This window comes from Asterias rubens, chromosome 4 (assembly GCF_902459465.1).
Source record: "Asterias rubens chromosome 4, eAstRub1.3, whole genome shotgun sequence".
Taxonomy (NCBI): domain Eukaryota; kingdom Metazoa; phylum Echinodermata; class Asteroidea; order Forcipulatida; family Asteriidae; genus Asterias; species Asterias rubens.
Window position 1 is genome coordinate 15,589,790 of NC_047065.1, and position 16,540 is coordinate 15,606,329.

The 16,540-nt window shown below is 39.1% G+C and overlaps 1 protein-coding gene across 1 annotated transcript; it reads right to left on the minus strand.

The window, feature by feature from the left end:
• Positions 1 to 1,329: 1,329 nt before the first annotated feature.
• Positions 1,330 to 16,531, minus strand: LOC117289026 (xaa-Pro dipeptidase-like). The gene is made up of 15 exons (XM_033769932.1): positions 16,358 to 16,531; positions 15,576 to 15,759; positions 14,886 to 15,013; positions 13,849 to 13,912; positions 13,395 to 13,442; positions 12,404 to 12,465; positions 10,857 to 10,901; positions 9,787 to 9,909; positions 8,214 to 8,282; positions 7,630 to 7,707; positions 4,878 to 5,026; positions 3,472 to 3,656; positions 2,799 to 2,906; positions 2,094 to 2,177; positions 1,330 to 1,585 (listed from the first exon to the last, which is right to left on the minus strand). Exons 1-15 carry the CDS (start codon positions 16,363 to 16,365, stop codon positions 1,475 to 1,477), a joined length of 1,446 nt encoding a protein of 481 aa, XP_033625823.1. The 5' UTR covers positions 16,366 to 16,531; the 3' UTR covers positions 1,330 to 1,474.
• Between the last annotated feature and the right edge of the window lie 9 nt (positions 16,532 to 16,540).

Genomic DNA, 16,540 nt, shown 5'->3' on the forward strand with positions numbered 1-16,540 from the left:
CAGCACAAAACAATCTTTAGATATCCCAATGTCAATTTTAGCATTTATTCCAAAAACCTTTCGGTCATGTTTTTCACAGTAGATATTTAGTATGTGTTGCTTGGAATAAGAAATACAGAGAAAATAGAAAACACTTCAGAAAAGCACTGTCAGTAATAAATTGTTTATTATTTGTGAAATAAAATCAATGAGTTTAAAACATGGTCACCTTCACATAATAATAATAATTGTAAAATAATAATAATAATAACATTATAATAAGTAAACAAAATTAAATTACATTGCTTGTAAAAAACAGCAATAGAAATGTGTTATCATCAGATCAATACACAGTTCTAAAAACTGATACGATTCAATCGGACACGGACAATTAATGTAATCGTAACAAAGTTAAATTTTCTCTTTTAAAACATACATACAATTGGGAATAGCATTTTGTGATTTACATATAAACATAGTAAGACAAAAATATTTCAGAAATTAATTACCGTGAACAATGGATTTACCTGGTAAGTCCCCCGGTGGCAGCCTTGCATGTCTATCATGGTTTCGCTATTCACATTTTTTCCTTATTTTTTTTGGCTCAAAAGATAAACAACAAACTCCCGGTACTTCAAACAGAATCTTTGTTCTCTTTGCCTTTGCTTTGTCCAGTCATTGCTTCTTAGTGCCAGAGATATTATATAAAAAAAAAAAAAATCTTGCCAAGCTGGAAGGGAAACAAATTTCTGGTAGATCCCTGGCGGTAACTGGTCAAGTATGGTTTTCTTGATACAAGCAAACACATATTTTACTGAATCTATAGCAGGTTTATTTAGCTTTTTTGACCATGTGGTTCAGAATCAGAATTGTCATCCTTTGTTACCCAGATATATGTTAAATTTTGGTAAATACAATCAATTTACAAAATCAAAATGGTCTGAAACAGATGGATAGAAGCCCTCTCGAACAAGCACAGTTCTTTCAACAACAAAGACATCGTTAAGCTGAAAATCATTGCCAGTGCCAAAATCTTAAGTTTATTTATTGTTGCATGATACCTAATTGGTTCCTTGTAATTAAAATTGGTTAGCATGATGTTAAAAGTTAAGCAGGTATAATCCAAAACTGAAGTCAATTTCATAAAGCCAATAGGTAAATCTTGCTTAACAGAAACAAGTTTACCAGTCAAAATTCCAACAAGTTTAACCTGTCGCAACTGTTTCCCCATTAATTTTTGCTTAGCAAAGAAATTTGGTTTGTAATACTGGTTTCATCAAGGAAGAAATTTCATGCTAAGCAAATTGCTGTTATTAGCAGCTCTATGAAATTGGGCCCTGCTGTCGATTTCACAAAACTCTTCCTAACTTAGGATTAATCTTATGACTTAGGACGAGTCCCAACCCTGCACTGTAGCATGCAGACCTAACTCGTTGTGTCGACGGCTGGTCCCTTGATGGTTGGGCGGTTTTGGTTGGTCACGAGGCTCCGTTATCTAACGTCCTTCTGCCATCAGGGCCTCTATCTCGTCTATTTCTCTGGGAACACCCGAGGAGAGATTCTCAGCGCCATCTTGTGTCACCAAAACATCATCCTCGATGCGGACCTGAGTATTAATGCAGTAAAAAGTATTCATTGAATAGTTGAATTTAAAGCTTTGCTATGGAGATACCCATATACCATTACTATAAAAAAAAAAAGATTCCAGAGATCACCTAACATCACAAGGCTATCGGGGCCCAATTTCATGGCTCTGCTTACCGCCGATTTCTGCGCTTAAGATCACCATTCTCTGCTAACATGCAAACACCAAAATTCTACGCTAGCTGTGTAAACCTAATTGCCTAGTAACGTGGAGGACGCACGCCCACAAGCCAAAACTTGCCTCTAACCCGTGAAATACTCTTGACATAAGCACAGTAGAGGTCCCTGCTTCTGCACGCGCCGGTTCCTTGCTTACAGCAAGCAGAGCCACGCAATTGGGCCTAGGTATGTGATAGGCAGTTTCCAAAAAATTAACTATTACTAGATGTTCTGTTGGAATACAACAGTAGTAAAACAGTAAAGTTAGCATCTGTTGTTTGATTTAATTAAAAAAACAAGATGAAACTCACCCCTCCAAAGTTCTTGAATCTCTCTAAGACATCTGGGCAGAGGAATGGCATCATGTCAGGGTTCTTCAAAGCTGGCTCCAGGGTCTACAATAAAAAACAATTTCATTTGATTTATTCTGGTTGTGGAGTCACAAGTGAACTTAATCACTGTACTAGCCAAGAACCCAGTGGAAAGGAAGTTTCAGTTGTAGATGTTGGAGGACAACCCAAATAATTATTCCAGGGAAAACTCACACAGTGCAGAAAGACTGAAAAATCTACATAGCGCCCTTGATGGGATTTGAACCAGGGCTCCGGGAGGTGGAAGGCGAGACAATTATTAGACCGATAAATGTACCGCCATGTAAGGGTTTACACAAGGTGCTGGAGCACATTTGTCAGCCACTGCATGCACAGCGGGGCAAACCCTTAACTTTGCAATAAGTTTCTTGAAAAAAAGTGTTTTTAAAAGTGTTTTGCTTTATAAGGACACAAGTGTCAAGACCAGGACTCAAACCCACACTCTGCTGATCAGAAACATGGAGCTTGAGTCAGGTGCACTCGACATCATCATCATCATTTAGCGGTCGCAGGCGAGATTCCATGCACAACGTCACGCCAGAGGTGCTTATCCCTCATCATGTTTGGAAGGTCCATGCACTTGACATGCCAAAATACATTTGATACCATTATTCTCTAGAGAGAAATGTGGAGCCAGAAACTTACTGCTGCAATGAAGTAGCATCCAGGTTCCACTGTAATGACCATACCAGCTTGCAGGACACGAGCCGTACGCAGGTTCTTAATACCTGGTCTCTGGATTCGATCTACACCCTAAATATATGACAGGAATGATCAAGTACTCAACTTCACTTAAGTGATAATAATGTACATAAAAAGAACACATAAACTTGGACAAGATTGCCACATAACTATACATGATGATAAGTCAACAAATATTAAAGATGCCATTTACATCCCAAAGCGCTCGGTATTTTTTCCTGCTAAGTGTGTGGAGCTACGTTTTGAAGTGTGAGACCTATTCCTTTATAAAACCATGTAATGGTTTACAAGGTGCTGTGGCGAAACATGCTGCCGATCAGACCAGGAACACCAGGGTGAGCCCCTTCTCTTTAAAACAAGTGCACTGTTTTTTGTGTGTGCATTTACACAACAGACAGGACCAATGGCTTTACGCCCTATATACAAGGGAAGCAGCAATAACAGTTACGTGTCTTGCTTAAAGACACAGGTTTCATGAACGTAGCTCGAACCCACACTCTGGTGGTCAGAAACACAAGACATTGAGTCTGGACTTCTTGTTCGCTCGGCCACGACAAACCATGATATTACTGAAGAAACGATTACGGTTTGTTCAAGTCTCTTAATTCCTATTTACCTTCGGGTATCCACCTACATCATGGGTATCGCAACCCATGAAGTGGCCCAGGCCGTGAGGCATGAAGACTGCCCCCAGGTACACCTTCATCATCTCATCTACGTCACCTTTGAGCAATCCATGACGGGTAAGCTCCTCAAGGAGAACACGCTCTGCCAGACGGTGCATGTCCGGCCAGAGAACACCTAGTTTTGAGATTTGGAGATTCAAAATGTTATCAAATAAACAAATGGCTGACGACTAGGATTTGAATATTTGCATGGTTAAGCTATAATCACTTGGATTTTGTGCAGACAAAAAAAAAAGAAAGCTCTTAAGAAAGCTCTCGTAATCATTTCTTGAGAAAGCTCTTGTAAGAAAGCTCTTATCAGCTCGGGTGGTTCTGAGAAAAACTTTTTTTCAGAACCACCAGAGCTCACAAAAGATTGATTTTATGGTGTCTCCACAAACCCTACTTGAAATTATTAGCCGAAATATTAAGAGCATGCACATAGAAAGAAAATTGCTATCAACCACAGCATTCTCCTGGGTCTATTCCTATCAGGTGGACATAGCAATTGATTCAGAAAATTATGATCTGGAAGTTGCAGGTTCAAGTCCCACTCTGTCAATTTTTCTTAGTTAAACCCCATAGTATTTTAAATTTTCAGTTTTCTCTGCATCCACTTGGGGTGATCGCACTGCTGCCGTTTTACGAGTTGAATAAGAAGCTTGGTGTTATCGCTGGCTATACAGCAGTTACAGGTTAAATGACTTCTTGACCAAATATCATGGCTCTGCTTACCGTAAGCAAAGAATTGACGCTTAAGGAAGTAGGGAATGCCCCGCTTACTTCAAGCGTATTTCACAGGTTAGCAGAGAAGTTTTGCTTGTGCGTATGCAAATTCCAAGTTACTAGGCATTCTCCGCTTACACAGCTAGAACAGAACTTCTGCGCTTGTCCAGTAAGCGGTGAACGGTGATTAAGATACTGGCAAAATAGGGAGACTGCAACCATTAAGGCTAGATCAGATAGCGCAGTTGGTCGAGCACCAGCATGTTAATCCGTAGGTAGCAGATTTAAGTACCGCTTCTACTAAATTGTTTCTCAGGCATGCAACTGCCGTTGAAAAAAAAGAGGAAAATCTTCAAAGGCACAACGCAAGTGCAGAGTGAGGCAGCCGTAACGCCACGGGGCACGAGACCCACAATGGTACCCTAGAAAATGTTGAGGTTTATTATGCTCTAAGGTGCATGGTAAGCATATACTAGGCTTATTTTTGTAGGTTTTGTAAAATAATTTTGTTTACGATTTGTTTTATTTTTAGCACTTATTATTTTGTTTTAAACGCGGAAATCCGCGGAAACACAGAAGAGCTGCATGCCTGTTTCTTAGTCCACATTAGCATAAAGGATGATAAATCTACCTGGTTTCATGGTCTTGAAGACTGCCCTATTGGCCTTGAGTACAGCCTCATAGATCATACGCTGATCAGCAGTGAACTTGCCATTGGCTGGAAAGGCACATGTGATGTCTGACGCATAGCAGTAGTACTCTCCTCCCATGTCAAATGAGCTGGTATAAACAAAAACACCAAGATAGTTAATAGTTATTTAATTAATTAACTATGGCTTCTTATAGAGCGCTCCAATCTGTCACTCACTGAGGCTCAAGGCGCTTCAACGTTCAGTATTTGCCTTCAAGGTACATGTATGTGTAGCTACATTTTTGAAGTATGAGACCATGTACATGTACTCCTTTATAGCACCATGTAGTGGTCAACAAGGTAATGTACAGGTACTCCTTTATAGTACCATGTAGTGGTCAACAAGGTGATGTACAGGTACTCCTTTATAGCACCATGTAGTGGTCAACAAGGTGATGTACAGGTACTCCTTTATAGCACCATGTAGTGGTCAACAAGGTGATGTACAGGTACTCCTTTAAAGCACCATGTAGTGGTCAACAAGGTGATGTACAGGTACTCCTTTATAGCACCATGTAGTGGTCAACAAGGTGATGTACATGTACTCCTTTATAGCACCATGTAGTGGTCAACAAGGTGATGGAGCGCAATATGCTGTCCACCAGGAACACCAAGGCAAATCCATCTCTTTGAAATAAGTGCACTGGCTTTTTTATGTATCTTACACAACACACAGGACCAATGGCCTCACATCCCATTGGAATGACACGCCAATAATAATTATCTGGTCCAAAGAGATGGCATGTGAAAAGCAGCGATCACCCCAGGGCCAGGAACGTGGAACAATCAGGAGTAGGGTGATTGAGGAGCGAAGCTGTCTTGGAGTTTTGTAGGGCCTACAGATGAATGATGTCATTGATGTATTCAGGTGGTTTTAATTACCGTAATTTTCGGATTATAAACCGCGTGGCGTATAAACCGCACTTCCTCAAAATATACAAAAAATATTTAGATGTCGGCGTATATGCCGCGCGGCGTATAAACCGCGATCAAAATAAAAAAAAAACATGAAAAAACTAACCTCAAAACACGGAAGTGAAGTACGCAAACCTGCCGCGTTACGGGTGATTTTTTATCTCACACTATCAGTCCTGAGTTATATTTTGTTTCCATCAACAACCCTTTTCAAGAATTTGCGATTTGATGATCGGTTGTGTTGACCATATGTTTTGTGAACTTCTTTGGCGACAATCTCCGTGAATCAAAGATCGGTCTACAACGCACACCGAGAAATAGTTGAACTTTGCCCTGCATCGCATCGCCCTCTGTTGACAAAAGTTGTTCACGTTTGATTAGACTGGGCCCCGAGCCTCAAAGCGTGGGTCAGACGTTCAAGCTCCCCGTTGTACAATGGGCAGCCGCTCTACTCGATCCGTCCGAAGTCTAGCCAAGATTTTATGAATGGAACTATCACCGGCCAATCAACAACGGCCAATCACCAAACGGCCAATCACCGCATGCGTGAACACATAGGGGCCGTGCTTGTTTGCGGTCCCCGTGTGGCGATGTGCAGTGACAGGCGGGCGGCACATCACTCAGTCTTGTATAGTTGGCCGCAATGTGGAGTTGCGTCGTAATTAAATTGGAAATGTATTAAAGTTTACACTATTGATCGTAATTGAAATGATCTATTATAGGATAGCATTCTTTTTGGTTTTTTTTTTTTTTGGGTTGGTCGGTGTTTCTCCCTCCCTTTTATTGTAGTCCCACAACGAGGATCCACACAACAGATTATTGCAACGACAGACGGGCGGACGGACGTAGCGTGTGTGTATGCAGTAATGTATCATGCAGCGTGCACATTAAGCACATGTACACACATGCGAGTTCGTAAAGCTAGCAATCTGTTAATTGCGCTGCTCAATCTCGAGATTGCACAACAGATGTTGGCTGCACCGTACTGAGCGATGTTCGCTGACGGGTTGCGCTACGCCCTCGCATTTGCGCCTCCTGGAAATAAAATTCCCAATGTTACTGGACTCAACAATCAGGGCAGTTTGGAAACGTTTTGTTTGATCCCCCGGAGCGGCATAGCTCTTTGCGTACGTCCATTCACCATTCTGCTGTTGCGGTGTGCGTGGTTGAGCTGAAGAAACCGCTGGCTGACACGAGTGTAGCGGATGTCTGACGTCAGTATATAAAGATCGTGGGAAAAATAGACAGGGGACGAGTCTATTTCGCCGAGACACGAGTATAGCTTGAATGTCTGACGCTAGCATGTAGAGATCGCTAGGATAAATAGACGGGCACCAGTCTAGTCTAACCCGAGTTGCGCTGAGCGGGGGGAGCTAGCTAGCTGAGGGCGGCTGTTAAACGTTTTACAAAGGAAACATGGAATACAATTGTGGTGGGATTTTCAACAGGTTTTGTCATCACACAGGCAGGTTTTTGTTCTCGTTTAAGAAAAAAAAAACATTATTTAGAATATTTTACAAACGATCTTTCTTTTTAAAAATGCTGTTTTTCTCTTAAATATTTATACGTCAGCTTACAAGCCGCCCGGAGAACAAACCGCAGGAGTTCAAAAAAATGTCCAAATCAACATATAAACCGCGGTTTATAATCCGAAAATTACGGTACCAAATGAATTTACGTACATAGTACAAGCCAGTTTTATTATTTATAAATTTTTGAGCATGGTTAAGTGTAGACAAAAACTAACTTAAAAAATGTGAATTTTAAGAAAAATTACCAAATGTCTCCATCCAGGATCTGGCGATTATTTGGAGCTCCAGCGTGCCCATAGTGAAGCACTGATGCATTGATACCACTGCAAAGACAATAACAAAATTTTGAATAAAAACATTTATTGAATAAACTAGTTTTGGCATTATTTTATTGTATTGTTTTATTAATTTTGGTTTTGAAGGGTGTCGTTGCTGAGCGATTCGTGGAGCGACGCATTCAAGTTCTTGTGGTTAAGTCATCCAAGTGCGGGTTCAAATCCTGCTAAGGACACATGTGTTTTTTACCAAGATGCTTTATTATATTATTGTTTCACTTCACCCAGGGATAGAAATGGGTACCCGCAAGAGTAAATTTGATATTTTGTATGAAAAAGCCTTAAGGAGCGCTATTCAAACAGCTGCCCACATCTACCAGCGACTACATTTTCAGTTTCTATGGCCAGCAGTCTCTGAATGAGATAAACAATATTGCCGTATTATACAATGGCTACTTGACACTAGTTGTATAACTTAATTGTAGTTTAATCTGAAACACAGGCATGTATTTACGGTCTTGTAGGGTAAGCAGCGAGAGTGGAAATTCGGTTACCTTGCACAGATACAGGTGTAAGCCACATGGCGACATCCCCCATGGTAGTACACATGATGTTTGAATGTACTGTAAAACAAAAATCAAGACAATAATCATTTACGAATAACAATATCAAGAAATGAAATTCGCGGAGAAAAATCAAAACATTTTGTTATAGTTCATGGACAGGAAATCATTCCATGTACTGGGGTTTTGAGGCATTGCATGGTGAGATATCAATGTACATTCAGTTTGTGGTATCACCATTCTTATTACTATTATGCATTTAGGTATGCTATTCATGGTAAAACCATATCAAAGCGTTTACAAAGAGCAATATATTAAACATTATACAAACAAACAACAATAGAAAAACAAAATCAATTAGGAAAGAGGTATGTTTAGAGAATCTTCTTAAACACATTCACTGTTTCAGCAGATTTAATATAAGAGGGAAGTTCATTCCACTCTTCAGCTGCTGAAACATGAATGTTCGATCTCCCGCCTTACTGCGAGTCATGGGAAAAGTAAGGCGAAATGGATCTACATTGGAGCGAAGATTTGTACGCAAAGGTCGATACAACTCAAGACATTCATTAAAATACACTGGTGCCTGATTGTGAAAGAATTTGTAAACGAATAAAAGAATCTTAAATACAATCCTCTGTTTAATTGGTAACCAATGAAGCGATCTTAGAAGAGGCATGGCATCACGACGGCGATCTAACCTAAAGATAACAAGAGCAGCCCAGTTCTGCAATTAAGTTGAAGTCTCTTAATATGCACCTGTGGGACTTCTGTAAGCAACCCGTTACAATAGTCTAACCGGGAAAGAACATGGCTGCGAATCACATGATGACATGCCTCTTCAGACACATTTTTTAACTGAAATCGAACAGACTTGCAAAGGTGGTTTATTTGGTTAGACATAGACATATTGCAATCAAAATATACACCAAGGTTCTTGACTGATGTTGATGGTGCAATCTGAGTGGTTCCAAATGTAAAAAGGACATTGTTCATGTTGCGCAAGTTGTGTTTAGAGCCAATGACCAAAAATTCTGTCTTTTGCTCATTAAGTTTAAGTTTGTTCTTTCCCATCCAACTACTTATATCCATGTGTAATATCTACTACGCTGTGTAGACTTGATCTTGAGAACGTCTTTTATACTACTACATTTCCCATAAGATTTTCCAGCGGAATTTTTTTCTTTTCTAAATAACAATACGCCATTTTGAGATATGGTGAACACATTTATATTTCACTACATGTACTTTGGTTTGGGTAAATTTGTCTGTATACACCAAAATCAAACTGTGCACTCCTACACACGGCGACTGATGCCACGCTCACCATGTTGGTGGGCAGTTAGGTTTTATGTGTATTAACGCTGCGTCGCCTAAAACGCACACTTCACTGCATAACGCACGGCATAGAGTTATATATGAAAACGCACAGTGAAATTGCCCACCAGTATGGCGCATTCAAGATTTTTCTGATGATGACGTCACGTGAAATGGGTCAATAGTGTCCCCCATACCTAAAAAAGGCTGAGAGGGATTAAATTCCACGCGTGAGACAGATACTGACCTCTCCAGCTGGTACTCCTGCATGCCTGGTCTGACCTTCCTCATGACCTCTTTGTGTGCCTCGCAGCTGACCTGACAGACATAGCGCAGAATCTCAAGCTCTCCCGGGCTCTTAAAGACTCGACTGAAATGAAAAAGGAGCCACAACAAAAGATATCACTTTAGGATTCACACAGTATTTACATGATTTATGGGTAAAACGCAGGATTTTAGCTTTGCTGAAAAATTGTGATGGCAGTAAACTTATAGGCACCTTTAGGTGAAACTTACTTCTTGTCATAATTCCATTTCTTATTTTTTAATTGTCCATAATGCCGTGTTCAGCGCCTCCGAGCATGTCTACATATTTAGGGCGCGATTACATAAGTTTTTGTATTGTTATTATTATTTGCAATAAAAAAGAAAAATCAAGGATCCTTTCCACCAACTCTTTTCTCAATTTACAAGACTGCATTGCATGGCTTGTTGCTTAACACTTTTACTGAACCAAGATATATTTTACAAGACCAGGGGTGGATTTCACAAAGGTAGTCCTAACTTAGGACTAGTCTTAGGCAATGCTAAGAGATAGGACTGGTCCTAAGTTAGGACCAGTAACTCATCCTAACTTAGGACTGGTCCTATCTCTTAGCATTGCCTAGGACTAGTCCTAAGTTAGGACTACCTATTTGTGAAATCCACCCCAGATTCAAAATGAGATAAGCAAGCAATAAGCAAAGATCAATCACATTTGTCGGGGTACTTCGATACTCAACAGAATTGAACGATATATTAGATTCATTGTCAACATTTTTCACAAGGATGCTACGCATATGAGGCATTACTACTGTTAGTCAGTCAAAAAACCCAATACCACTGGGCTTGTCCAGTGGCGATTTCACAGACTCACTGCTAAAACTACCGGTCGCAGGTCTGTGGTACAGTGTTAATTTCGAACCCTACATGTATTGAAGACATTGAGAAAAACTCTTTCAACTTCCTTCTAAATTATAGTTTAAAGCAAAGTTTTAAAGAATTTAAAAAGATTACAAAATAAATTTGAGTGCTTCATATTTGAAATACAACACTTACCACTCGGATATTTCTGGATGGAGTATAGAATTATCGACAGTAAACCTAAACAAAAGGGACAAAAAAGGAGAAGAACAAACTTAGAAACATATCATACATATTACGCATAATTTATAAAAACAAAACTGCTTTGCATAATAAAAATGAATGAACGTTATAAATCACAATTAAAATAATAATAATAAGACTTGTAATGCGCACATATCCACCCTGCTGGGTGTTCAAGGCGCAGTCAAACCAAAAACAAAACAAAAACAAAAACACAACACAAAGAAAAACAGACACAACAAAATTAGTCATTGAAAACCTGTGACATAAGAAAAGTTTTGAGAAGAGACTTGAAACTTGTGTCACATGTCATCCATTATTTTGCCAAGTATTGGCCGCCATGACGCTCAAAAAATAGATGAAATACGGTAGGAATCTAATAAGGAAAACTGTTTGTATGCCAGCATCATTTCCAAAATGATTATCCCTGCCCATTTATCCAAACAAGGCAAGGTCATTTCGAAGTGAAGTAGGTTGGTAATCTACATGGAGTTGACCACATGTTTAGTTTTAAAAAAAATAATTTGACATTTTGACTGACAAAGAGTTCCTCCTAGGTGGGTAAGAACTTTTAGTTTCTGAAATCCAGTGGTGTCATGTTTCAAATTTCACTGTGAAAAAGTCGATTATGTGTGGGCTGGATGAATTTCTATGTTTATTTTATGTTTATTGTGAACGAATTTCAATTGAATTTTTTCTTTTCTATGAATTATATAAAACAATCATTGTTGTAATTAAACTGGTTTGTTAAAAACACATGCACTAGAAACCAAAGGCTAAATCGAGACAGTGCAGTTATCGAGATAAAAATAGAAATCTTGAATGCATATCATTCATGCATTGTCACATAGTATCGCCACTTGGTGAAATCTTTTTTTTTTTTTTACTTGGCTTCGCTTCTTAAAAATGGTGAAGTCAATACTTCACCGCGTGACAATGTGCTCATATCCTACCTACATTTATACAATAGCTCCTAGGGAACAATTATTATATCAGAAACAATGGAATGTGATCCATTGTTTACATACGTAAATGCAAACTTTGACCCTCAAGATTGATATCATTTCCTGCACAGTTCAGAATGTGATTTCCTTCTCATATTGTAATGTACTTTACATCCACACGAAAATGATACAAGATTGTAGAAACAGCAACTTAAAGGCACTGGACACTATTGGTAATTACTCAAAATAATTGTAAGCATAATTTTTTTTTTATGGTAACGAGCAATGGAGAGCTGTTGATAGAATAAAACCTTGTGAGAAACAACTCCCTCTAAAGTAAAGAAGTTTTTGAGATTGTGGTAATTACTCATCACTCAAATTTTATTATTAAAAGACTTCTGGCCTGGAGCCTTTTGTTATGCATCAGAAAGCACATAAATTTGTGCTACAAGTGAAACGACTGGTCTTTTACAATTACCAAAGGTGTCCGATGCCTTTAATGGTATTATACAGGATTGGTGGAACTGACAAAACAACAAGAAGTGTATATCTCACTTGTCAATGCTGTCAAATGTAGCCTCATGTGATGTCAATCCACTGTCTGTATTAACACCTTTCTGTAGGAAGATAACATTTAATTTTTAGTAGGGTTCTGGATGCTACACCACTACATAGGTGAAACACTTGTTTTTTGAAAGATGCACACCAATTTTGTACATGCATATTCCCTTAAAAAAAATGGTTGCAGCCCCCCGCCTGTGGAACGGCTTGCCTCAACCCGACATTTCTTCATTCAAATCCAATCTCAAAACCTAACTCTTCAGTCAAGCCTACCATTCATTTTCCCTTGGTCATATAGCGCAGTGAATAGTTTTTTTCTAAATACCAGCGCTTGATAAGATTTATTTATTAAGATTTATCTATTAAAGCATCGGCATACTGTACCATGTAGCTGCATGTGACGTCAGTGCAAGGGTCTATTTGAATGCAATGTTATAGCTAGACCAGTTTTAGTGGTGGGCTATAAATCCAATTTGTTCAAAGTCCCCAAAGATTATGAGGCCATTACAGTGCAAGCTGAAGGCATGATGCCAGGTTTTCAAACTGCTCATGTTATGGTGCCATGCAATAAGTTGACCTTTTGACTGTGTTCTTTCTCTGTCAGTCTGTGACATTTGATACTCCCTATCGTTACCTGTGTTTCATATCAATGCACAGTGAACAATATTTTGATTTAATCAAGGGGAAATCTTTGCTGGACGGCAGAGTGTATTTTGCTCAGATTGCTGGGTAAAAGATTTCAGTCCTGGGCAGACCCACCAAGCACCGTCCACCTTGGCTACAACACTAGTCTATAGTACTGTTTTTCTTCTAAAAGAACCCGCCTACATTTTTCAGAAGAAAACTGTGAAACAAACATGGGGTGGCAGTTGGCTTCAAAATCCCCAGGAATTACCTGGGTATTGGCTCTGTAGTGTGACAAGGGTTATTTATGTGAAAGAGAAACAAATCTCAAGGGCAACTCTCCGCTCTATGCTTGACTTACCAATGTGAGAAGAGTGCTGGGTTGCATGGCTCTCAACACTTCTGCCATCTGTAGCAAAGATAAACAAGATGTTACTGCTATGGAATTTGAACATGAATACTGAATGAATTACTGAATATGGCGTCATTAATATGAAAATTTAATAGAACCACCTTGAAAAAAAAGCAAAAAATAGTATGCCTAATAGTGTTTACTGCGGTACAAACACTTGGGGTTTCGGCTAGTGGAACAACAATTAAAAATTATATGTCATATCAACAATGTTAACTTAGGTTGAAAGGATCCGAACAAAGCTTTGAACTTGCTGTTTGGACCGTCGAACATTCAAAGATGAGTCATACCTTGGCTAGTAAAGTAATTTAAAGTTAACTTTTCTAAGAACCCTTGACCAGAATTAATCAATGAAATTAAATGAAATAAGAAAACACAGTACAGTAAACAATAATAAAGTTACCTCCTCAACAAAGTGTACTTCATCAACAGCATAACGCTCTTTCAAATCCTCATTTGACATCAACCTGAAAACAAAAAAGTAAAAAATGTTTTGTAAAAAAATCTACTGGAACTCAGCCAACTCCCATATAAACACCAAGCTGGCAACAGCCAATCTTAAGTATACGATTATAAATTATGATACTCAGTCGCTTGTCATTGTGAAATCATCACTTAGCTTTAGGGATTCGAACCCTCAACCTTGGAACCATTGGACCATGTGACCACAGTAACGTCTTCGATTCTTCACCATTTGGTTTTGGTTTGCAAATGCCCGCTCAGAATAATCCGTTAGAGGGATCGTTCAACCTCCTTTTATTTTTTGTCCCCCCGTGTTCAAAGGTACATGGTAGCAGGGGTGGATTGCCAAGTTACTCGCCCTAACTTAGGACTAGCCTTAAGTTTTTAACATCTCCTACTAGTCCTAACTCTTTGTGAAATCGACCCCAGGTGTCATATGGAAACCTGTCCCCCACATTGGAAATTAACACAGGCTGGAGGAGGAGGGTTCAAAAGAGGGCACTGTCAGAAGAAGTTTGTTAACAGTTTGGCATACATGGGGGGGGGCAGAATCTCCTGCCACAACAGGCAACAAACGTGTTACCAAGTTTAAAGGCAGTGGACACTATTGGTAATTACTCAAAATAATTTTGACCATAAAACCTCACATGGTAACAAGTAATGGGGAGAGGTTGATAGTATAAAACATTGTGAGAAACGGCTCCCTCTGAAGTGACATAGTTTTCAAAAAAGAAAATAATTTTCCACGAATTTGACTTCGAGACCTCAAGTTTAGAATTTGAGGTCTCGAAATAAAGCATCTGAAAGCACACACACACATTGAGCTCAAATATTCACAGGTTTGTTATTTTATGCATATGTTGAGATACACCTCGTGAGAAGACTGGTCTTTGACACTTACCAATAGTGTTCAGTGCCTTTAAACTCCTTTAAAAAACAAATCAGCAACTTTTTATTTCAATGATAACTTATACTTACTTGCCAACATATACAATGTATGCTTCAGGAATCTTGGGGGCAAACAGAACAGTCTTGCCTGTATCGACAGAGATTGCACCAAAGAATCCAGACAACTCCACCCCAAATGTCCACATGAAAAAGGATTCCTAGAAAAAAAAACCAGCAATAATACCAATCGTTAGGAGTAAATAACTACCCTTGTGGTACTAAATTAAATGACGATTGTTGCAATGTTTACAATTTGGTTATTATACAAGGGTCTTGTTGTACTAATTATAGGGAGGTGTACCTCAACAAATGACCATAAAACAAACTTGGTAAGAAGCACTGGAGCTGTTTAATGTATACAATTGTTTCGGAAATGATTCCCTTTAAAGGAATGTGGTTTTAGGGAGAGGGATTCAAAAACATTTCAATCTAAGAGCACCCTGTCGCACTTTCACACTGTCATAACTGTTTAAGAAGGGCTAATAAAGGCTTAAAGACATATTGCACCACGCGAAGCGCGCATCCAGGCGCATCTCCTGTTCGCCATTTTGGGGGTCAAAACATGCACAAAAAGATGGTACACGTGTTAACATGCGCATTGATGCGTAAACACGTGTACCCTCCTTTTGTGCACATTTTGACCCCAAAATGGTGGACAGAAGACGCGCGTGTATGCACGCTGCGTGTTGTGCTACGGGTCTATACACTTCACTCAATTACCTGACGAAACACCAGTTCGATATCTGTGCAGTATTGATTGATCTCCTTCCCTCCTTCAAGGAGAATCACAGCCCCAGAGGGTACATCCTTGTTGCCTCGCAGTCGGTTCAGTAAGCGCCCTCTATTGTCTGAATGCAGCTTGGCAGGAACAGGAAAGGTTTTCCCACCCAGGGAATAAATTGGACTGAGGAAAAAAGGAAGTAAAGTTCTTTTTACCCATGAAATTAATGTTATTTAATATATAAAAAGGAAATGAAAAAACAGTGCATAAATACAGTGCACAATGCGTCGTGGGTTTCAACTCAACATTTCAATCAGTATGCTCTGATGGTCTTCAGAAAAAGAAATAAAAATAAGTTTACTGAAAAATGAAAGATATAAAATAAATTGAATTAAACAATTAAAAAATGAAGACACAAGAATAAGACTTGGCCTATGTTTCCAGTTACCGGTAAATAATTAGGGAAAATTTCATGTTATCGGGGTTATTCTACTAAAAATGCAATAATTTGGGTATATAATTTTTTTATATTTTTTATGAATCACCATTTTTCTGTGGTGGTACGATCGACATCGACTTCGACTTCGTGTGACAAGGGTGTTTTTTCTTTCATTAAACTATTACTGGAAAAGTTTCCGTATGGCGCCACCACTTTTTCATTCGATATGAAATAATATAGTATCTAATTTACCTCAATGAGATATCCCTTTTTGTAAAAAAGAGTGAAAAAGTGGTGGCGCCATAGGGAAAGTTATCCCAGCGGCTTTGTCTAGTTACTTACGGAGGCATTTGTCTTGCTGATCAAAAATCTTTTGAAGATCACACACAAACAGCGGACACTTTTTGGGTGACAACCATAAAGCGAAGGCAAAGCAAGAACGTACCACACCACCACCAACCGACCAATGTCAACACCTCCAGCACGTAACACACACACAGTGTCAGCAGTAAAAAAAAAATGATG

Excerpts from the sequence above, each read along its gene's own strand:
- LOC117289026 (XM_033769932.1), bottom strand. Across the intron at positions 12,466-13,394 it reads CCAGCACTCTTCTCACATTG|AAAGGTGTTAATACAGACAG; the intron begins GTAAGTCAAGCA and ends ATCTTCCTACAG. Across the intron at positions 3,657-4,877 it reads CTTCAAGACCATGAAACCAG|GTGTTCTCTGGCCGGACATG; the intron begins GTAGATTTATCA and ends TCTCAAAACTAG.